Source organism: Thunnus thynnus, chromosome 21 (genome assembly GCF_963924715.1).
Source record: "Thunnus thynnus chromosome 21, fThuThy2.1, whole genome shotgun sequence".
NCBI lineage: Eukaryota > Metazoa > Chordata > Actinopteri > Scombriformes > Scombridae > Thunnus > Thunnus thynnus.
Genome location: NC_089537.1, coordinates 19,042,226 through 19,066,608, shown reverse-complemented (window position 1 = coordinate 19,066,608; position 24,383 = coordinate 19,042,226). Strand labels below are relative to the sequence as shown.

The 24,383-nt window shown below is 39.1% G+C and overlaps 1 protein-coding gene across 1 annotated transcript in view; it reads right to left on the bottom strand.

Moving 5' to 3' along the window:
• Positions 1-39: 39 nt before the first annotated feature.
• Positions 40-24,383, bottom strand: part of LOC137172914 (guanine nucleotide exchange factor VAV3-like) — a 94,192-nt gene continuing 69,848 nt past the window's right edge. Inside the window, exons 20-27 of the mRNA XM_067577531.1 lie at positions 19,730-19,860; positions 17,586-17,651; positions 16,826-16,860; positions 16,367-16,483; positions 13,958-14,045; positions 13,132-13,261; positions 5,837-5,988; positions 40-4,313 (exon numbers count right to left, since the gene is read on the bottom strand). Coding sequence (XP_067433632.1) covers positions 4,269-4,313; positions 5,837-5,988; positions 13,132-13,261; positions 13,958-14,045; positions 16,367-16,483; positions 16,826-16,860; positions 17,586-17,651; positions 19,730-19,860 — 764 coding nt within the window. The 3' untranslated portion in view covers positions 40-4,268. The remainder of the gene's footprint in view (positions 4,314-5,836; positions 5,989-13,131; positions 13,262-13,957; positions 14,046-16,366; positions 16,484-16,825; positions 16,861-17,585; positions 17,652-19,729; positions 19,861-24,383) is intronic.

Genomic DNA, 24,383 nt, shown 5'->3' with positions numbered 1-24,383 from the left:
TAGATCTGTTGAAAAACTGCAATGATGCACAACACCACATTAGAAGAAGCAACGTATATTTTTATTATATGCTATGTACATATTTTACATTATGGTACAGCAAAAATACACGGTAATGCTACACAGTCAGGATTGCACGGTTTTAGAGTTAGGCCACAGTGGTCGGGTACCGTGGTATGAGACATAACACTGAGTTTACAGTAAGTACAGCATACATCTTTGGCTTCATAGGGATAACATGGAGCATGAACAACACTGAACAAAAATCTCAGTCAAGGCGGAGCAATGATAGCTGGGTAACACACAGGAGGAGGTGGATGATTTGTCAATGATTTCTTGGGTTGTAAAGGATTTTCACCTCAGACCAGAGACCAAGACAGCAAAAAGTATTGTTTTTGTAGGACATAAGAGTATTTTCTTCTGCTATGTTTCAGTTCAGGTTAGTACAGACCTGTTTTTACGACCTGGTTAAGAAGATTGTATCCTAAAATCCCTGAATCCTGTCAGAATGCTTTTCCCCACGTACATGGTGTATGCCTACGCATATGGACATAATCTGCTCACACACAGTGTATAGGGAGAGCACATTTTAATTCATTCTCTAATTGGCATCATTTCTCTCAGTCTATTAATTTGTGGTAAAATTAAACTAGTCTTCGTTTTGCTGTGGTTGTTTATAGAGAATCAGAACACCTCTTTCCCTCCTGTCCCTGATAATACCAAATCTTCTTTTCTCCTCCCACCGAGATACAGCGGCGGCAGTTACAGCCTACGGAGCATCGGGGCGAGGGACAGAATACAGAGAGAAACCGAGAAGACAGAGATTGGATGAAAGATAGATGGGGAAAGAGAGCAGTAAAGAGAGAGATAGAGAGAAGGGAAGTGACATGGTGAGACAGAGCGAGAGAGAGAGAAGCCGACAGAGAGATGGATGCAGCGGGGTCGCTGAGGTGAGGAGATGGTGTAATGATTAGATCACAGATACCCTTGAGCCTTCCTCCCGTCCCTCCCACACACGCAAAAAAAAAAAAAAATCTGGAAGCACATTCAGAGGAAGGAAGGCCTGCAGTTGTAAATGGCCCCGCTGTCAGAGTTCATCTGGGCGGAGGAGGAGTGCAGGAGTGGATTACCGGAGTCGGCGATTAGAGAACCCTACTCTGCCTCTCCAGTTCTCCCAAGATGGGAAGAGAGGCTTGTGTTGGATCTCATTTGTGCCGCTGCCACACCGCAGCTCTCTCTAAGATTTCCTAAAGATGTTATGAATTTAATGTTTGGCTGTTCAGAGCCAGCAGACATTTTAGGAAGCATGAGGGGAGGAGAAATATCATCCTCAGGGTTCCCACTGGGCATGAAAGTTTCGGGAATATTAAGAAATTCTGAATAAAATTCAGGGATGGTAGTAAAGAAACTTTACAATATGACTTCCTCTTTACATATAACTTCATATTATGAATTCCATGTACTTTGATACTTTGGTCTTGTCTTTAAGGCGTCTTCTTTCCCTCTTATTCTCAATTAACAAGTCTGAGGCTGATGCTTAATTCTGCCTTAAATACTGTTCAACTCCTAATCAGATGATGTCATCTCCAAACTTTAGCAAGCTGAAGGTGACCGCTTGGAAATGAGGACATGTGTTTAGGATGCTTCCATCTAGTGGTCACTTAATGACACTGTTGATAACACAAAATTGGAAAGGGGATTATAATACTTCACAGCTGACAAAATATGTTAATATGATACCTTTTTGACATTTTTTCCCCCAGTTTTCCATCCAGCATTTAAACAAATGACTGCAAAAAGAAAATCTTTTGTCGTAACATTACATAATGGCACGGAGCGACAGGGCTGGTGGGGGGTTATTAATGATTTCCAAACATAATGTCTCCATTAAGCGCATACAAAAGCATATTTTTACAACTAATTATTAGTTTTACAAAATATATTTCTGACACAACACCCAGTGGCATCAACAATGACAAAGACATGGTAGGAGAGGAGTATAGCTTTGAGAGGAAGCAATGCCCTAAAGGCTGTTTCCAGAGGCAGGATCCACCAGTTAGTTACTAAAGGCTTTCTTGATCTTATCATGTACTTAAAGTTCAACAGCACCTCGGAAAAGTTCTTTCTTCAGTATTTCACCATGTTTCCACTTAAAGTAAGTGGTAAACTAAAGCTGCCTCTGAATAAACCAGCCCAATGTATGTTTCAGTGATAGATATCATTGTATTTTATGTACATTACATGTTTGTTTTTTAAAGAAACATGTTAAATTATTACACAGTTTTCCTTAAAAATGAAAAGCTGCATAATTTTTTAAAATGTCATGAGTAGGTGTGTGTGGGTGTGTGAAAGTCTGTATTTGAGGAGTGAGGGGGAACACAGGAAATGAACGACTTCAAACTGAAGAAATTAAAGGACTAGTTCAAACTAGTGTCTTCACGGAGAGAACTGTATATAACCGCATAAATCCGACTGCTGCCTTCAGATCATCATTTTGGATCTATGCGCGCTGCCTTCTTATTCTGTCTGTAGCTTGATATTGGACTGTGTTAATAGTATACGGTTGTGTTGTGTAGCATGTTTTGCTGTAAAGGTATTTATTCCCTCAAATGTGGGAAAATCCTCTTTCACTGTGGATTAGGAAGACAGTATGCATAATGTTTACGGGAGGTGAGGGTGGAACGCAGAAAAGAAGAGGGGCTGAGAGGGAGGACAGTTAGAGGGAAGATATAAGCAGCAGAAAAGGGTTTCTGAAAGCTGATATTAGTTCCTTTTGGATTGAAGCTGTTGCTACTTTGAGCCAATAATATATACTCTTTTAAATGTGATGTTTTTCTTGCCAAATCACAAGTGTTCAACTGTGTTCTTGAGGGACAAAAACCTCTGACATACTTGCTATAACATTGCTGCTAACACCCAGAATAAAACATTTTAATGTGTAATCTGGTGAAAAGAATCTGGATTGATTAACTCTGCAACAATGCAATCAATCAAACGGCAACAAATCCGTCATATCTCTAAGTGATGAAACTGAATTTAACTTTAAAGATGTTCTGAAAAAAATAAAATAAAAGTGACGCAGAAAAGTGGGGGGGGAGAAAGAAAGAGGAACAAAGTTGGGCTGTTTCATATACTTTCCTTTTCTTCTTTTTTTATGTGAAGAGGACAGGTTGCTCCCAGGTAGCTCGGCTTGTTCCCCCGACAAGCCGGTAATGCCTCCAATAAGATAAAACCTCGGCAAATGTGCTCCTGTCGACAGAGCTGCCACCGATAAGAGCAGAGGATCGCTAACGGCCAAGACAACTAAAAACATGAGAGGCCGGGCCGGAGATAAAGAATGTAGGAGGTGGGAGGAAAAAAAGGAACAACAGCGATCAACTGCTGGCACTGCGTAGCGATGCTATCCGACACCATCCCTCTCTCACATCTCCTGTCTTACATCTCCTGTGCGAGCGTGTGTGTGTGTGAGTGTGCGGCGATCATAATCTGAAAGGGAGGACAAGTGGGTGGTGTGTGTGTATGTGTGTGTGTGTGTGAATCTGGGTCATCAAGTCATCAATAACCACCTGCATTAGTGGAACAAACACACAGGCAAGGTCAAAATAGACAATTCAGAGAAAGAAGGGGATGAAAAGAAAAAAAAAAAAAAACTCTTTCCAGTGTGGGTCCTTTCCAGCTCAGACAACTCTATTCCCACAGGGGGATGGATAGATGGATGGATGGATGAGCGCATGAATGGAAGAGTGGCATTTGAGTATCTACTTTTGACAGATTGGCGACGGCCGACTTGGCAAGAGGAAACAGGTGGGAGTTGGGGGCTGCGGCTGGCTCGGGCAGAGAGAGGAAGGGAGCGAAGGGTGAATTATGGATGGATGGATTAAGTTAGGGAGGAGGAGGAGGAGGAGGAGGATGGGTTGGGGGGGGGGGTTGTCTGGCGAGGGCTTGTGCCCCGCTGACAGGCAAGCTGCTAGTTGGTGGAGTCACTTAGCCGCGCAGAGTCAACCAGAAATGATCGGGCATCTTTGCGTATGCAATGTACTGTAGCCCTTTTTTTTCTCTCCCAAAGGCCGCTGGGATGGTTGTAGGCAACAGGGCTCCATCGAGGAGAGTGAAGCCGTCTGCTTGGCTTTGAAAAGGAACACTGGAGCAAGCAGCGGTGCAGGAGCTGACACCGGTTTCACTTGTTTGTTGCTGTTATGTGCTCAGTTTGCTCACTCCGCTGCTGCCGGCCTTCCTTTTATCTTATTCTTCTTCCTGTGTTGGACCGTTCACTCCTCGCCCTCCTCTACGTATGTGGACGGAAACCAGCCGACCTGAGGGGAGGGAGGAGAGGAATGAGTAGCTGTAGAGAGGTTGATTGACAGTTTGTGACTCATTTTTGTGATGCACTTTTCCCTCAACCTGCACTAGCTTGTTCTACCTTCGATAGTCTACATTTACCAGAATGCCTTTCAACAGCCCACAGAGATAAATTGTGTATTGTATGTGTAGGAGGAGAAAGCAGTAGCTTCATAATAATTTTATAATTACTCAAAAATATATATATTTCATATGCTACCCCTGCAGAAAATCCTTTTTCTTTTATTCTGAACTCCAACTAAATGTGACATTTATTGCTGATGTTTTAAATTGCTAGCATTCAAATGATAATGATATTATGCAATGTTCATCAACAAGAGCTACTTTTCAAACACAAATAAATTGTCTTTTTTGGCAGATTTATTCCGTTTTAATTACATCTGTCACATATCTTCAAGCATGGTACCTGAGCTGAAAACTAAAAAGCTAGTCTTCCATTGCAAAAACAATTAATAAGACAGATTAAGCCTGATTAAATGTCATTAAATTACATGAATGATTCCCAGAATAAATGACTGACAAAAAGATTTATATTAAAACTTTTAAGGGCAACATACAGCGAGGATCTTTTTCATGAAGAACTGCTATTAATTGAACTGATGTAGTGGTTTATCCCTGGAAAAGCAGTGTTTAGCTTTCACTAGAGTAGCATCAACACACACAACTGGCTTAGTAAAAGAGAAAACCTCCTTCACTCACCGCAGCTGTTCACAAAACACACTGGCAGTATAGACACATTACTGAGGGCTACAGCACACAAACATAAACACACACACAAACACAGGCTGAATTTCTTACTCAATCTAACACTCTGCCAAGCTGAAATGCAGTGCATCTGATTGGGAGTCAGTACTTCCCTGCATTTAGAGCAAGGATTATCTCAGTGCTGCATGCCTGATTATAGAGCGCTCTCTGTATTGGACGGGAGAATTTATGCATTTAAGACGTACAAGAGCAGCAAGTTAACTCTTCCATATGACGATGTGGGGAAACAGAAATGTTGGAAACCCGACAGACTAAAAGAAAGCAGACCAAATCTGAACAGTCCCCTCCGGGTATCTGTAGACAAGAATATCTGCCAAATCTTTCTTCTTCAAAAAGCCCTAGTGGTACCTCAAACTGGATTTAAGAATTTCACATCCAAAATGAAGAAACGAAACGGGTGCCTGACTGAAGTGAGCTATTGAAAGTTCTGAAACTTTACTGCCTTGATCAGATATCACTGAATTTAAACATGAATGCAAAACACAAACTACATATATCACAGTTTTATCATTGCATCAAATGAAAACTAAATTTAAAGGGGGTACAACAAGAATTCACCCTTCACCCACTTGGGACTTTTTCAGGCTTTTTAAGACAGTGGATAAACTGGGAGCCAATAGCTGCCCTCAAAAATAATGTTTTTTTTTCCCTCCCAACTTCGATTTGTTGATTGGAGACTGTGTTTTATTGGCATCTGAAAGCAGCCACTTACCCTGCCGTTGACCTCGCCCCTCCACCACCCGTTGGCTCCTGACTTTGTGTAGATCTTCACCACGTCACCCTCCTGTAGTGAGAGCTCCCGGGTGTCTCGTGAACTGAAGTCGTACCGTGCTATCGCCACACCAATCACTTTGGGAGCGAACACTGCAGAAAGAGAAGGAGGGGGGTATACGGTAATTGTAATTATTTAGTTAATTCTGGTTAAAGAAGAAGAAGAATTTGAAAAACATCAGTTTCTGCATCAACACATACACACATGGTTAAACACACACACACACAGATTAACAGAGATAGTGATGATAGATAGCTTTGCATTCACCCAGAAAGACATGGGATTTCACCCATTTCCTCTTTCTTATGAAACAAAGTAATATTTGACATTTTATTATTAGTATTAAGTATTATTATTATTATTATTATTAGTGGCGGTGGCAGTAGTTCCCAAATGGATTCCCAATGTTAAAATGGGAAATGTCAATTACTCATTACACTATAGCCACATTTGTGATAGTTCATATCTACCAGGGTTAGTTACTATACGGCTTCAGAGTTAGTCTCATTTTTATGCTGCAAAGTGCTATACTGTCAGGAAAATTGTTCATTATTTGAGCCAGTTGCACCTGTTCTTTGTAAGTTCAGACTTAGCCAAGTTAGAACTGAACTGCTAGCTTTTGCTAAATACACCGGCTACCTGCTAGGTGTAGCTGTTACAAAGCTAACTGACAAAACGAACGTTAGCTTGAGGTTGTAATGTCCGCGTAAAAAGTGAAGAATAAAAGACGTAATATGGGAGATAGTTGTCATTTCTTTACAGCAGCAATACACATTGATCAACCTCAATGTAAATGTGTTAGCCAAAAGGCCAATTATTAACTATTGTCCCTTAGTTAATAACTTTACACGCAAACTAAGTGATGGATTCACGACCCAATTCAGATCTCATGGCTGAGGGAAAAAAACTAAATGGTTACGTGAGAAATTATGTACACATGGATGATTTTGCTATCTGTTTTCTTATCATTTAACAGGTAATCTGACCAACAACGTACGGAGCTAAACCAGCTAATTAATCTATCAGCAGTTTGTTCATACTCCATGCTACAAGTGCATGGGATTTATTTGACATCGCTCTGTTGGCGCTGTTATTATATTACTTGTAGTCTGTAGCTTTATTTAAGATAGTTCAGTTTGAGTGTTCTGACAGCGATGCGTCTGTGTGAGAGAGACTAGAAGTCCTGTCGAGAAGACAGCAGCATGAGAGCCAGATATGGAGCAGGTTAGCTAGTTACCGCTGCTCCATCCCATCCTGCCGACTTTCTTTTTTCTCCAGACACTGACTGGTGGGTCGAACCGGGCTAAGCTGACAGGTGGAAATGGAATGTCAGACCTCTACAACCTGGCCGTGGGGATAGAATATCTAATATAGAGGTGCTCTGTGTATTTGGACACCTTCACCTTTGCTTTGACGGACAGACACACAAGCTCACACACACACGCATCAAATCCAGCACCATATGCCTTAGAAAATCCCTTAAATACCACTCTTTTCTCAACACTGTTTCCGCCTTGCAAACTGCCACTGACATGCAAAAATACACATAATATATTCATGCATTACTAAAACACATAGTCCCTGTTCTCCACACTGGATGACATGTATGTGCACGCAACTATGGAAGAGGTGCAGATGTAAAGATCGAGTTCAAGACCTTTATTTGTCCCCAAGGGGCAATCGGTTCTGCCACTGTAGCAATTAAAAACAGCAACACAGGGCCAGACACACGAGATAAAAACCACACATAATAAAAAAAACACATATAAATGCAGGTGTAAAAGGCAGAGATGCAGGCGATGATATGAATGCACTGAGCTACAGCCAGCATGCTAAGCAGCTGTTAACATGAAAGCAAAGAAAGAGAGAGAGTGTAAGAGAGACAGACAGACAGATAGACAGAGAAGCGATACCTGTACCTGACCAGAAGGGAGCAGAGGAAGGAGGTACAAAGCTGTAGCCGGCAGGAGTTACTAAAGAGAGGCCGCAGAGCAATGGGGCTATGGCAGGGCAGGCCAGGCAGGGAGCGGAGAGATGCGAGAGGGGAGAGGGCAGGGATGGGGGGGGGATGGTAGAAGGAGAGAGAAGCAAAGAAGAAAAAAACATGTTTTTAAAAATCCCGACTCTGAACCTTTTTTCAGAGGTATAAAGAACACAGTTGCAGTTTGATACAAAAATAAATGACGACAGGCACAGGTGGAGCTCTAGCAAGTGATATTTCATCCACACAGCCTCGGGTAGATCCGGCAGTGCTTCCACTGATGTTCTACTGTTTAGGTCATTTGTACCGTTGAAGTGTTTATACTGACTGGCCTAATGGGGGCACTGTATTTAGAAATGTGCATTTTTAACTCAAACAAGATGCGAATATTGAAAGCATCTTACTTTTCAATGACAGTCTAGTTACAAAAGGAGCTAATATATAGTTCACAAAATAAACTCACAGGTGTGATGTGTCAGTAAATTCACTCAACATTTGTCTCATTTTCATAAAACTTTAAATTAAAGGTCAAACTTTCCCACTTTGACGATCCAAAACAAATACCACATGGAGTGATGACACGTTTTGTTTCCAATTTGTCAAAAGTATGTCTGCATCACTGATGTGAGACAACATTTTCACTTGTTCATTTAATTGGGAGGAACATGCAGTGTGCTCACAATTACAGCATAGGGAATAGATTTCTATTTGCATATTTATAAAGACAATCATCTGGCTGTAATACAGCCACAACTGCAGATGCGCATCTCCTGCACAAAGTTCCTCTGACAGACACGCTTAACTTGACAAGCTTATCAGTGATGTTGCTATATTTCATATTTCATTATTGTTGTACTTTCCTTAGTTTATCCTTATTGCCTTTATATGTAGTCGTTTTGTTGCTCACAATGTCCACAGTGCAGATTTCTCTACTTCAGAAAGACTGACTGTGCCTTTCTCTTGCTTACAACTTGAGAAATAACTCACTGGAGACCCACTGCATTTGTATTTCTATCTGTCTTCTGCACTTTCTACTGGCAGGGAAGAAGCTAAAGGCATTGATCTGATTCCAGCGATGTCTAAGAGTTGGCAGTGTTAGTGCCTTGCTCTGGGGAATGGAACCTCTAACCCTTAAAGTACTTGTTTTATTAATTTTTATGGATAGATCTGAGAAGCTATACTTGGTTATTTTGGAATGTCAACATAAAAAGTATGTCTGAAGCACAGTAGGGAGAAAATGCTAATGCTAAAGAGTCTTTACAGTGGAAATTAAATAAAAGCTAAATGGATGCCAACAAATGATTCTGTCTAGAAAAATGTAACTGGGGTGAACAAAACTATTTATAATCTGAGTCAGATTATAATCATTTTATGTCAGATTATATGACATAGGCATTATTTATACTATCTGGACAGCTCTCATGGAAAATTACATTACTATACAGACATAGGAAATCAGTGTGGTAAACTCTGGCTACACAGCCACACAGGTCTGCTTCTGCATCATTACACAGGAGCCTACATCTCTGCCATGGGGAATGGAAAATCTAATCCCCACAATGGCAGATAAAAGCTCAAACTTTATGAAAAATATGCCGCTCCCAACAATACTGTTGGCAAGTTAACTGGCCAGGGTTATTGATATGCTGTAAGGAGAGCAGAGCTCCAGTGGTTTTTAAAATGAATACTAATCAGCGCACTGAGAGACAGCTCAGCAGCCCCTAATGGTGTCTAGGTACGAGCAATATGAAGAGGGATCGCCCTCCACTTCAAACAGCCACCAAAACACCAGCAGCATTTCATGCTTCATTTTTGCAAAATCTGATTTGTGGACCACACTGGAATACACAATGTGAGCTGGTCGACTAATAGAGGAGACTACGGCCGAGAATACACACATACACATCCATTGTATCACTGCACTCAAGAGAGTGAAGATGAGTTAAAATCCAATCAGCAACCCAGAGTCCCACATACGCTGTCAACTGAGACACATATTAATTTATATTTTGGGTTAACATGAGTATTTGTTCTATCGTGGTTCAACGTGTTGGTTAAAGACTATCAATCAATCAGTTTTGCCTTCTGCAAAGCTGTCCAACAAAACATAAAACAAAGCAAAAATTAATTAGCAGTCTCTCAGCAGTGCTTTTGAGGAGGATGGATATCAAAACAAAAATCATAAAAAGTGAAAGAGGGAAATGAAGTCTGCACATCAGGAGGAGGCTGCCCACAAGACAGAAGACCATACCGGAACAAAACAAATTTGGATTGGAGCTGTCTCAACTTGTGTTTTGAAGAGGGGTTTGAACAACCAAACAGCTCTGTACAATCTGTTCACATTTCTCCTGCTTGGAATGAGATCATCAGCAAGCCGGGGATTTTTTCTTTTGCCTTTTGCATGCAGAGGCACATAGGGTTCAAATGAAATCTCATCTTACCACTGATTGCGATAAGTAATAAATTTTCCATTAACCAACTGATAGGCAATGTTGCTTTGCCGGGCTCACACACTGGGTTTAATACCTTTTCTTCTGGCATTGCTTGAAACATTCATCTTGGAAATGGCAGCGTGTGGGGTGAACATGGATGTTTTACAGGGCAAACAGCACTTTCTACTTTGGTTTTGGAGGTGGCAGACAGTCAACCGAGTCTTTAAAGCTCCCTTGATGGTTTTTCAACCTTATTCCCAACCTGACATTATCAGCCAAGCCTTTCACAGCAATAAAACAAAGGATAAAAGGATTTATATTGAATGCCTTTTCCCAAAATAAACTTTTTTACCTTTGTGCTCTTTAGAAACACCTTTAACCCCTCACTCCTACCTTTAAATGATGTAAATTGAATTGAATTGCAGCAATGTTGTCAATCCCATTCAGAAAATCTATACTTTTGTCACAGAAATGTCTATATTCACTCTTGAATTGGCAGTTTGACAGTGCTCTGCTGTTTTATCTGTTGTTTCCCTTCAAACCCAAAAATCACCTCATTAAAATCTCAGTTCAAAGTTACACGCACCACACCTGTTAAATTCCAAGTCAGAAAGGAAAAGCATCTCACTGGATGTCATGTTCTGCTTCATTAGCTCTGATAAATAACATCTCTAACACCTGAATGCTGAGAGGGATCAGAATAGAACGAGTAATGACTGACAAAGTCGCAGAGTTAAGAAGGAACAGCAGCTGCATGCATAAATAATCATCAATGTGCTGCATTCAAGTACAGTTCTGGTGTTGGATTCGGAGACAACAGCTGCTTTATGTTGAGGTGTTGCCAGGTTTGTTCGTGACAAAACAAACAGCTCACTGTAATGCGGGTAAAAAAAAAAAAAAATTCACACAGCTCAAATCTTCACCCCGGCAACTGCCAGACAACACACCACAACATCCACAGGAACAAAGTTCTGCATCAAATTCTTGTAGTGGTGTTGCTAACAAATTTTGGGTTGTCTGAGGTGTAAACTACTATTTGTGATGAGGTGAGTTAACGGCTGAAACACTGCAAAATTCTGCTGGTGCTTCTTTTTTGATATCAATCAATCAGTAAAGTAACATCACTAACACATCACTAATATTGCGTTATTATATAAACCAGTAATTATCACTTAGTTAAGGGTGTGACCTATCTTCCATTGATGATATTATGTTGTAATAACTGTTAAATGAATGTAATAAGTTACAGTAACACATATCATTAGCATGCATGTACATGTTTCAAACTTCAAGTTATGTTTCATTTGGTTTATTTCCAGTGTTTGAAGCATCATGAAGATTGACTATAAGAAGTATAACAGAATTACACCATAAATTAAAGAAATATTTCATCCTTTTTGATGTTACACTGACAACCTCATTAAAAAATTGAAAGTAATCAGATAGCTTAAAAAGAAACTACATATGTTACAAAGTTACTCTTTAAGAACTACTAATAATACTGCATAAACGGTTGTAGTATATTATGCCCATATATGTCGATCAAGGAGTAAAAGTAGGTTTATATCATATTTATTTGACTTTTTGTGAAGAACATTAAATAAAAAGTTAAATTTTAGATTTAAAGGTAACTAATAATGGGTAACATCACTTGAATTTTCTGTAAAATCCTCTCTGTAGATAACACTGTAACTCACATTATAAGTGGTCTTGACTTTGGTTAACTCGTTCGACCAGATTATTTCACTCCCCTGATACCCTGATAAATTGATCTGATCTTCAGTAATCTGCCAGAGTGTGTTATCAAATCTAATAACATGCTTAGTGGATTCTGCAACTGCCGTTTGACAGTTCAGTCAAAAACAATTAACGCCAGAGCAGACTGAAGCGTTTTTAACAACAAATAGCTACGCAGCTCTTTTAAGGCTGTGAAAATGCTCCCAAGTGAATTAAAGCAGCGTGAGAGAGAGTTGGAAAGGATGACAGATAAGAAAACATAGCAGGCGGCTGGAGAGTGGTGGGCGGAAATCAGCAGAGCCAGTAACAGCAGTGTTTTGCAGGTCAGAGCAGGAACTATTAAGAGTGAATGGAGTATGAATGATCGGCAGAGTGTCAGATCACACACACTGCTTTACTGACTTAAATGTGTTCATAAAAACCCACTGACGCTGACTAGCTGACAGCTTGTGTGACTAACATCTACGATTTAGAACTGCACTGTGTGCGTCCACGAGGGCTGGCAAACTTGTTGAATGTATTTCCTTACTCATAAAACATTTGTTAAGCAGATTTTCTGTTAAATAATTTGAAACCTATGTTGTTTACGTCCATATTTGCTTGCTATTTCTTTCTCTCTGCCTTTTGCAAGAGCATTGCTACATTTCTTGGCTCATTACTGCCACCAACTGTGCATTTGTGTCCAACAGGTAAAAACAAAGTGGGGGTCTGTTCATTAAAACATTGCTTTTAATGACTGCAATTGGAGAACCAAATAACTATATGATGATAAAAATATTCTTTAAAAGGTAGAGAAATAAAACTAAACTGAGCCCTGTCTTAGTCTCGAGTGCTGGAAATATACAAATATAGGATGTATTTGTCTATGTGTGTACCAGTACTTAAATTTTAAGGAATATATTATTTTATCAGCTTTCATTTTACTTAAAACACATTCAGAAAACATGTCTTTAATCATTTTTGGAAGAAGTTTTTACACTGTTCATTTGTTGCATTAGTAGTTGTGACAAGTAAAGTGAAAAGGTGAGATAGATCAAATGTTTAGTGTGTGTTTCTTTTCTAAATGACTCATCATGTCTACTCACTGTTGCCACCCAACCGGTTGATGCGGTGCATAGCAGCGTTCTCCGGTTCCCGGTAAGGAAACTGCAATGTTGTGTCCAGACTCCTAAAACCTTCTCTCAGGGAGTGGTGTTTGTAATATTCAATCAGCTCCTGGACACACACACGCAAACACACACACACATACATAAAATTAAGCAAACTAATATAAGATATACAGGTATTTGCATTAGTGTTTACTGCATGTCATAAATCAGTCTGTAAAACCAACTAAGTGACACATTCGTAACTGTTTTTTTTCAGCTCTTTTGACAGTTTTTATAATGTATTCAAGAACATCTGCATCATTTGCATATCTGTCAAATCATTGAAAGTCTGTTTGAAAACTGAATCTTATTATTACCTATTGCTTTTAAGGTATGAAATGGCTGAAAAATCATATGGCTAGAAAAGCTAGAAAAGTATAAGGTTAAGTTACAGCAATATCACCACATTGGACAGAACTTTTATAAAATGGGTTCAAAATTAAAGGTTATCAAAATAATGTTCTGACACACAACAATATTCCAATAGAATACTCAAAAATATGCTATTAGCAAATCTGAGATACAGAAAATACAGTCCTGGCATAAATAAAACTGGTGAAACTTTCCAATATGCACTGGACTTATCTATAATGCTGGAGCCCTTAGGCCACTATAAACACGTCTCTAATCATGGCTATATTTGTGCACACTGCTAAAATAAAATTCAGGTTTTGACACTTCATTAACACACTTCATGATTTATTTATGAATTGCAGTGGTGGAATTAAAAAAAAAAAAAAAAAAACAGGCTGAAAAGACTCACTAATATGCTCCTGAACTTCTTGTTCTCTGCGATGTAGAAGCAGCCCTCCTTCGTCAGGATCTTTATGTGCTTCACGTCGTTGTTGTACCTGTGGGCCATTGAATAAGTTATGAGTGTAATTTCCCTCTCTGATCACCGCCATCGATCGGTGGCCGGCCCCTGGCCCCTGTGGAGAGCACTGCCGTCGCTGTAATGCATAGAGTCCCAAAGGTTTGTGACACGTGAATGATGGGTGGTCAGAAAGTGGAGAAAGTGTGCGCATGCATGTAACCGCTCCCATCCCCCACCCCACACACACACATTGCTGTGTTTGCATTAACAGGGTGGCTGATGGGGGTCTGAGGCTGGAGGAGTACAAGCTGTGAACGGGGCATGCAGAAATCTTAATGTCTGTCATTCATAGTCTTGCTTTATTAGTGATTATTGAACTCTGTGATGCACCATTCTGCTTGTTTCTGTTCCTGTCTTTAAGTCACTTTACGTAGAATTTTTAAGTGATTATAGGATCGTAAAATTATTTTGATGTTTTAGTAGAGAACAGTGGAAACCCTGGTGAAAAGCAGTGCAGTCTTGTTCTACTCTATACTCTAATATTATCTAACTTCTATTTTGACAATTGGAGTTCCCACAATTACACCTAAAACATGCTAAAACATGACAAATTGGGGTTTAAAAATCCAGTATGGACATAAATTAATGGATTTAATGTCAATAAAGTATAAAAAAAAGGAAATTGGTGAGTCAATATTATGCTTTTAGCCGTTCATTCTTAGTGTCCATATTGTTGACACTCAGACTCTTGACCCCAGGCAATACAAGGGGACCCTTCATAACCAAATTATATTGAATATAATTTGGATCTAGATTAGTAGGAACAGCATAGACCTGTGACAAAAAAAAGCTAAATTTAAGATTTAAAAACCTTAAAGTGGCCATTTAGAAGCTAAAGAGACAGATATTTCTCTCAGGTGTTGGTAGAGACCAAAACAGAGCTACAAGGCGTGTGAATATTGGACTTAATTCATCAAACAATCAGCAGTGTAACACACGATAGCTTAGAACATTTATAAGTAAGAATTCTGTTATGACATGGTAAAAATATTGAGACTTCCACTGACTGATTTCAAGATTTTGGAACGTAGAAAATGTAAGACTTTTTTTGTTTTTAACCTCACAGTTGCTCTATGTGTGGCCAGAACTATCCATGAAGCTGCCTCTACTTTAGAAGAACACAATAAGCTAAAATGCCAGAGCTTAATTCGTACAGAACTGAAGTCTCTTGGCTATTTAGACACAATCATCAAAAGTCCTCTGCCAGCTCAGCTGTAAGAAAAAGGAAATGAAGAAGAGGGCATTTCCAGTCGTGAGTAATACTTTAAATGTCGTTCCCACAGCTATGTAGGCCTCTTTTTATATCCTGCTTCTCTCTTTCATGGTGAGGTTTTAATAACCTTGAACAGTCTTACAGTGGTTTTCTGCTCTGTTCAGAGCACCGCGCCTGTGTGCACACAAGCAATTAAGACTTCAGCGCAGAAGGAACTTGAAGGCACTATGAGCAGTCCTTCCTGAGAGAGGGAAGGATGCTAAAAAAAAAGAAAGTTAAATGAAGTTTAAAGGAATTTTTCTGTTGCTCACAGAGAAGCGCTCTGGCTCCTTGTGGAGAGAGACTCATTGCCTGCTTTTACACTGATGCCATTTATCTTGAGCATCAAGTTACAAACATTGATGGGGTCACTAGTACCCAGATCTTCTAGAAAGTGCTTTGTCTTCATTACCAAGATGTAAATGGCTGTACGCTTCTAATTACAAACTGCTAAGACTGTTTTTGTGGGTTTTGAGGTCAAACCATAATGAATTACTACCACATGCTCCTTAACTGAGATCCTGCTCTATGATTAGCATCTAGTTTGGTCAGTTTCACACACACACACATCACTGTGGTTCTCCACAGTCTCAGCCTCAGAGGGAAGGCACATCATCTTTGCAAAGAACTATCAATCAGTCCATCAAATTGTGTAGTATAGCCGGGAGTTTTATCTGGTCAATACTGTGGTTTGGCTTAAGCATCTGATGAACAGTGTAGCTGCAGACAGACAGAAAAACTGTCATGTAAAAGAAAAACAATAAAATATTATTATTATCGATAGCTAGACCCAAGATAATTTAAAATGCTTATTTTTGTTGTCACCACTTTTTTTGAAAAACATATGAACCTCTTAGTTATTAAAACAAGATGACAGAAATGCATCTCATTACGAGCACAAATGGTAAATAATTATATAACTTTTATGAGTGATAATATTTCATTTAAGTCAATTTAATCCACATACAATGTCTTTGTGATAGTGTCGCTATCTGTATTTGAAGTAGGACCTCTATTGATTGACCTGATAGAAATGGCTGACTTACTTTATGCTGATGGCGTACTCTGTGAACTCTCTGCTGCGGTGCCGGACCAGGTAGGTGCTGTTGACCCTGTTGATGAGTTCTGCCTCTGCCTGGAGCCTCTCTATGGGCCCTGCGAACCTGCAACACAACAGCAAAAACCAGCGGTTAAAGAGGTTATTATGGAATGTAAGTTAAGTTAATGGCTGTCTTGGTGTTGATTACATTGTCTTTTAGCGTCTGTGTGATGGCTGGTTACAGTCATTAGATTACACTTATAGGTTAGAGCTACATAGCTTAATTGTGAAATTCAAATGAATGTATATTTTGTCATTATCAAAGTGAAATCTGTACATTTACACCTGTATTTGTTGTGTTTTGCTATATCAAATAAAACTTTGTGATTCTTTTCAGCATCAGTAAAGATTTTGACCTTCCTATTCAAAATATATTCAGACTGAGAGGGCTGTATTGTGAACATACCAAGGTTGAGAGGAGTAATCGACGGGCTTCGGGACCTGAAGCAAAGTGCAAAAAGCGAACATGTGAATTTGATATTTTCATGAAGTCAGCACCCAACATCAATATGATTTACGTCACTACAGTAAACAGTTCCACAGTACACAGTCCCCAAGCTGATGTTTTGCTCTTCTGTAGAACAGGTGCTTTTAGACTTTATAACCCCAGTAAAACAACCTAATGCTTATCTTATCTTTACAACAGTGCAGACACTGTGATAGTAGTTTATTATCTACTAGATGCCCCATATTCCTGAAGCAGCTGTACAGAGTCTGAATTTCATTTTTTCAAATGGAACACGACAATCCATTGGTGGGAAGAGAAGATTTATAAAAGGCAAAACAAAAACAGGTAACTGATACACCGTTCAGCCAGCAAAGAAGATAAACACCATTTCTCCTCCCTTCCAGCTTTCCAGTTAAGTTTGCACTATATGATGTATTGCTTGTTCCTTATAAGATATAGTTTTGTTCTGTGCTTCTTATTGATAAAGTGAATTAGACTGTAAACCACCTTTATCTCGTCTGACAAGCCAACTTCCTTGTGCTCGGAACATAAACACCCATTGGCTGTTTTTCTTCTCATGCCAGGTAAAACTGCTTACCTCCCCACAGAAATCCCTAACTATCCTCACGTCACTGCACTGCTGGTGAATACTAGCCAAAATATGAGCTGCTACAACAGCCCCTGATGTAGCGAATGTGTAGAAGGAAAGGCTGCTTACACATGGGCAAGGCTTCACAGCGTCACTTGGAAAGAAGCCAACCTCTTTCGTCGACAGGATTTTGCCCTGAAACCACAGAGAGATAATTGCGTTATGTACATCTGGCTGACTCCGTCTCCATAATTCAGGAACAATTAGCTGGCAACACAGAGCAGTGCAAATTTACAGCCCTAGTTAACTATTGTTGAAATAATGGCTGGCAGGAAGAGAGTTTCTTATTCCTCCCATGGCGATGACTCTTTAAGCTCAATGCCTTGATTTATCAACACTGGGAGTCCATATAAATAGGGGTTTTCTGGAGGCCATCTCTTTCTAACTGACTCACATGCTGTGGGTTGATTCTGTGTGAAGTGACAAAATATTTGATTTATATGCGACAATAATTCAGTCATGGATTCCATAGCTGAGAAGAAATTAATATTTGCTGTTATGTAATTAATATCTTGAGAGTAAAAAAAAAAAAAAGCTGTCGAAGTATCTTGCTATACTGCTGTTGCAGCTCCTAAATGAGCAGCAGTCAATAAACATGCATGCAGTGTATATATTATACATTAGCAGTATATTAGCTGTGGCTAATTTAGCACTGTCATATCTTCATTTTTCATGGGCTGTGTCAATAATTATGTACTACTCAAAATATCTATTCAGTATTTATTATGAACAAGCAGTGTGCAAATGCGCTTTTACAGTCAGGATTGACATGTTAAACCAATTAACACAAATATTCATTTAATATGTAGTGAAAGAATAGGAAATGCTATTGGAAACATTTTAAAAAATGGAGATTTTTTTTATCTCCCCATCAAGTCCAATTTTGCGAACCCTTTTAGTTTGTTTCAAGAGATAAGGACTTTTGAAGAACCGCTGGATAAATAAGAACGATATTTTGCATATGGACTCCTTTATGTGTAGCCTATTAAACTTAAGACAAACATGAAGCTTTTTTTCAAATACGGAGAGATGGGGAAGAACCTGAGTTTAAATGTATAAATGTTTCTATATTTACTGCAGAACCATATCCATCAGCTGTATGCTCCTATGGCATTCAACACGTCAACATGAAATGAAACTTTACAATATAGAAAGCTTCATTTTGAAAATTTGATTTTGATGTTTTCAGGGATACTAGATGCTAATTAGGCGTCCAGACACCCCAATGGGAAGTGTTATTTTATAGGAAACAGTGAGCGAGGGATCAAGGCACAGGCACTGCAGCACACTACCAGCTAAGCCCATTTTGATGGTTTTTGTAGTCATCACCTGTCACATGCCTGCTACCTCAGGACATTTTATCAGTCCTTGTAGACAGTCCTGCTTTCTGCCGCATCCTTACTAAGACTGTAATAATGATTATAGCTGGTAACATTGACAGAGTAAACAGATGGTTGCCATTGAATGAAATGAAATTACGGTGATCGATTCTATTTGTCACGCATCCCCAGAACAGAAATGATTATGGTCTGCTGGCTACAAAGGTGATGGATATTGAATGTTTACAGACTGCAGGGCTGTGGCTGCCTCCGGTTAAGCTTTTACACAGGGTTAATTGAATTCTTTATCTATTTTATCTGTTTTGTATTAAGCATTGCGAGATTTGTTAGATTCCTCATTATGTATCTGTTTATACAGTAAAACTATAGTAGTGCATGTCAATATGGCTCACAGTATGCTTCAGGTAAAATCTTATTATAATTATGATGGCTTCCATTCATACACAGTATGCATCAAATTTCCACAAAACAGCTTATCTTTCCTCCAGCAGTGAGGTTCAAATCACATGTGTTGTCACATAACAGTAATTGCCTGCATAAAACAAACAAACATTTCCAGTCTGTGTGGGAGTTTTACTTCCTTTTAAGAAGTGGTGTCCTGTGTGTATTTGTCTGTGGGTGTGTACATACACTATATATACTAAAAAATGTCATTTTCACATGCAGCTTGTTAGCAAGAACTGTCCGAATTACCTTACCTTATAATAAAAAGGCAAAACTGCCTTAGCGATACATCATTCTAACCATATTATAGAATACGAGGTCATGATAAGGGTTAGATAAAGTGTTGGTTGAGGAAATGAGAGATTTGGATACAGTAGATCCATTTTTGGGTCTGTGGAATAGTGATTAAGAGAGGGTGTGAACTCTGACCTGCCACCAGGGGCTGTGAAGGTCAGCACAGATTAATTCGATGATGTCACCCGTCTGGATGCTGAGTGCTGGACCCGAAGTGGGGCTCGGCACACCGAAGTAGTTCCTGATAACCAGCATCTTGGGCAGACCTGCAAAAAGGACACAGTTTGTAAAAGGGATTCATATGAACACATCAACATGAACTACAATGAATGACAGCAGGTAACTAGTATACAGTACATCCAGGTCAATGTTGTTGAAACCTGAATTTGGAAATTTAATGTACATAAAACATTACTTAACAGATTTACACCATACCAAAGAATCTGTCTTCTTCTTTATATATTTAAAGTATACAGTTTGTTGTCATTATTTACTTGTGGCCAGTTCCACAGCATATTAATTATCAATGAAAATTAATTAAATGTTCTAGAAGTAAGGAGTCGCGCTGACAGTTTTATGTGATATGGATGAATTATTGTTTTTTTTAATGTTTTTAATTATCTACTCTTTGGGCTGAGTTTAAAATAAAGAGACTTTAATTGATCTGAAAGCCTCTACAAGGACATTTAAAATTCATATTGTTATCAGCATTTTAACCTTTCATGTACTGTATGGTAATGGTTTAACAAAAAATTATCTTCAAAGAAAACTAAAAGAGCTGTGTGAATAAGTGAGTCAATGGTAAGGTTACAACAGTTAAATGTGAAGTGGCGGATTGTTTGAACTCATATCAATTGCAATTGCAAACAGTCTGGTAAACAGTCTTCCTTGTCATTCATTCACAGGTCTTTATGGAGAAACGCAGCTACAGAGCTTTTATTCTCAACAAGGGCTTCAAGCTGACTTGTTTTCTTTTAAGAGAGTAATAGAGAATACAGTCCTTAAGATACTGAAAAAAGTGAATTACAATAAAGCAACAGGTTTAGATAATATACCTGCCAGGTTCCTACGGGATGCAGCAGAGTGTATTACACCTGCTGTAGCCCATTTAATCAATCTCTCTATAGAGCAAGGTAAGGTACCCATAGATCTCAAGAGTCAAGAGTCATTCCTCTCTATAAGGAGGGGAACAAGTTTGAGTTTCAATTTTAAGTGTTCTTTCCAAGGTCATCGAAAAGATTACATATGAACAGATAAATACATATTTTTTGAGTCACAACATATTATTTAAACTACAGTCAGGTTTCAGAAAATCCCATTCTACTGAAACCTGCCTTTTATATTTAACAGATTGCATCAGAAAGGAGGTTGACACAGGCAATTTCTGTGAAATGGTCATGTTAGACCTTCAAAAGGCCTTTGATGCTGTAGATCACTGCCATTTAAGCTAAAGGCCATGGGGTTTAGCATGTTGGCTATAAAATGGGTCAATTCTTAGCTCTGGAAGGACACAGATTGGGGATGTCAATGGGACATTTTCCAAAGCTAAAACTATCAGTTGTGGTGTCCCTCAAGGAAGTCTCCTGGGGCCACTCTTTTTTATTGTATATTAATGACATGAAGGAAGCCTGTTCATCTGACCTTCATCTCTATGCTGATGATTCAGTTATTCTCATGTCTCATAAAGATTTAGCAGTTGTGGAAAGGTCTTAGAGTGAGGAGCTTGGACACTTGGCTGTCTGACAACAAGCTGTCTCCTCACCAAGGGAAAGCAGAGGCCATCTTATTTGGATCCAGAATTAAGACCCCAGAGATGAAGGTAAAGGTAGGAGAGACAGTCATTTCAGTTAAGGATACAGTGAACTATTTAGTATGTACATTAGATAAACATATATCAGGGGAGGCCATGGCTATGAAAGCCCTCACTAAAATCTGCCAAAAGACTAAATTCTTGCCAAGAAAATCAGGGTTGTTTGATAGATCAACACTAGAGACGTTAGCTGGAGCATTAGTTCAATGCCACTTCTCCTCCTGGTTTAATAGCACACCACAGCGCATCAAAAATAAACTCAACACAGCCCAAAACAAGTTAATCAGGGTTGTGTTAAAATTACCTCCCCGTACACATCTTGATTCAGCATATTTCCGACAACTTAATTGGCTTCCAGTTGAAAAAAGAGTCATATAAATCAAGTTGGGACTTATCCATAAAATTGTTCATAATGAGGTTCCCAAATATCTGTCCAACTACTTGAATTGCTTCAGAGACACTCACAACTATGCAACAAGAGGCAGCTCAACAGATTTTATTCTTTTAAGATTTCGAGAGTTCAATGGGCAAAAATACCTGGCTGCAACTGAATGGAATAAACTTCCAGTATCGCTGACACTCACAGAAACAGACAAAAATTTTAAGCAGGCGATGAAGATATGGCTAGCAAATAGTCTCTCAGAATAGGGACCTTGCACAAATTAACTCAGAGTTGTCAGTTTATGCTATTTCTGTTATGTGATTAAATGGATATTGTGTTGTGTCACCCTCCCCTCTTAGAGGACCACCATGGAAATAAGCCGGTGGGCTTTCTTGTGTAATTTAATCCTTGACAGTTTGTAAGTGTATGTGATAACTGTCTTCAGGTGAAGCAGTATGTGTATTTTATGATCGTCGAATAAATCTATCTATAGTAGAAAAGGACAAATGTGAGTCCCAACCCATCTCCAAGATTTCTTCGACTTGATTCCTTCAATCATGAATGCCTGGCTCCATTTGTAAAAGTCTATGTGTGTGTGACCTCAGGTGTAAAGGGACATGTTTGTCATTCTAAAGCTGCATCTTTGTTCTACTAAACTATTCATGGCCCCATTACAGGTGGTAATGAGAGGGAGTATACATGTGTACACACATACAAATACACCTCTTGTCAGTGTACTGCCCTTGCAAATCAGTTTTCATTATCACAGTACAGATAAGCAGCGGTGAACTCTGGTGCACGGCTGGTCAAGCTTTTAGATAAAGCAGGACTGAGTCTCAGTGTGTGTTTACTGCTGCACACCATATTGTGGCTGCATGGAGGGAATTTCTAAAGAAAATGAAACCAAAGTTATAAACAATTAGACTAGTCCTAATCATATTTAAAACAAAGAATTATGGGAATCATTTTGTTGTTTTTCAGTATGTAATGTATGAGCAAAGCTTTGTCTTTAGAGATGCCTGATGCCATTTGCCCCCATTTATTTTGCAGCATTCGTGCTGATAGTAGCCACACTTTCTGCACACTTTGCCAGAATGACGTGTCAGCACTATTTTATTTTGAACAATGGCCAACTTTGATTCTATTGTCCACCAAGAAATCAATGAAATTGAATTATAATACCTCTGTTATGAAGTACCCACCCATGCCAAACAAATGAACAGTACAATGAAACGTATTGTGCAAATCTTTCTCTGAATTGTGTGGCGATAGTGTTGTACAGGAACACAAATAAGAGAAAAAAAATTCAAGTGAGAGCATGGAAAAAGGGAAAAGATAAAGCCAAATAAAAGAGAAACCAACAACATTGTATTGAAAGCTAATAGATCTACAATACATCTGCCTTGTTTCTGTTCCAGCGCTGTAGCACTGAGTCTGGCAGCCTGACATGTGCTAGCTTGCCTGAATAGCACTTCTAAAGACGCAGGGCCATGGAGAATTGAGTCTTGGGGGCATGAATTGCATTCCTATCCACACAAGGACAAGCCACGTGTTAGTGCACCTTTGAAAACAGACAAAGAGAGCAGCATCGAAATATTACGAAACGCCAAGGGCTGGGGCAATCAAATGCCTATTGATTTTAATGCGTCTTCAGTCAGAAATGATTTTCTGCAGCATAATGGATGGAGGGGTGGAAAAATGAGTGCTGAAGCCAGGTTTATGAGAGATTAAAGGCGCTCAGTGTAGTGTATGCACACACACACACACACACACACACAAACACACACGCACACACACAATTAGAAAGGATGCAGTATGTTAGTCATATTCTCATGGAGAAAGATTGAAAGACAGAAAGCAACAGAGCAGAAAGAGGCAGAAATATAATGGCTACGTTTACTGTACAAACCCAGAATAGCTATTTTATGCACTTTGATTTTGGTTTTATTCAGGTTAAACTGTTTACATGAGCCTTTCATAGTCTGTAATTGAGTCTCTGCTGCAATGATAAAACCAGTTAACCGTCTACACCTTCCTCTTTGGTGAAGCAAGGTTACACCTGATACCTCAAAAAAAATATGATGCTGGTAGCAATTCATCTACTAGCAATCCTGACAAACAACCTGTACAGCAATGTACATCATTCTTCCTGGTTGATCTTCTTCATATGTAAATCAACCTTACTTTAATATTAATCCTACTACAATATGTAAAAGGCGGCAATATAGAAATTCTTAATGTTTATGCTTTACTTTTTTCAAGAATCTTTATAAGTATACTCTATTGTCAGTTTGGCAGTTGTGTTGACAATCTTCTAGAAAAAAATATCACAAAATTCCCCAACTGACCAGGAAAAACAATGATCCACCGACGTCAATGTTGCTTTTAAAACCAGATGTCAAATGATATTTTTAGCATGCTGACGTACAGTATTGGTGCATCTCATATTTTCTGGGTTACATGCCAAAACCAGGTAAATTGAATTAGGAACAGTAGTCTCTATGCACATAAACATCTCCAGTGAGAGAAAACAGACTGTAGAGGAGGAGAAGAGGGTTGTGTGGGAGGTGGGAGGATGTCTGGTGTAGTGTTGTGTT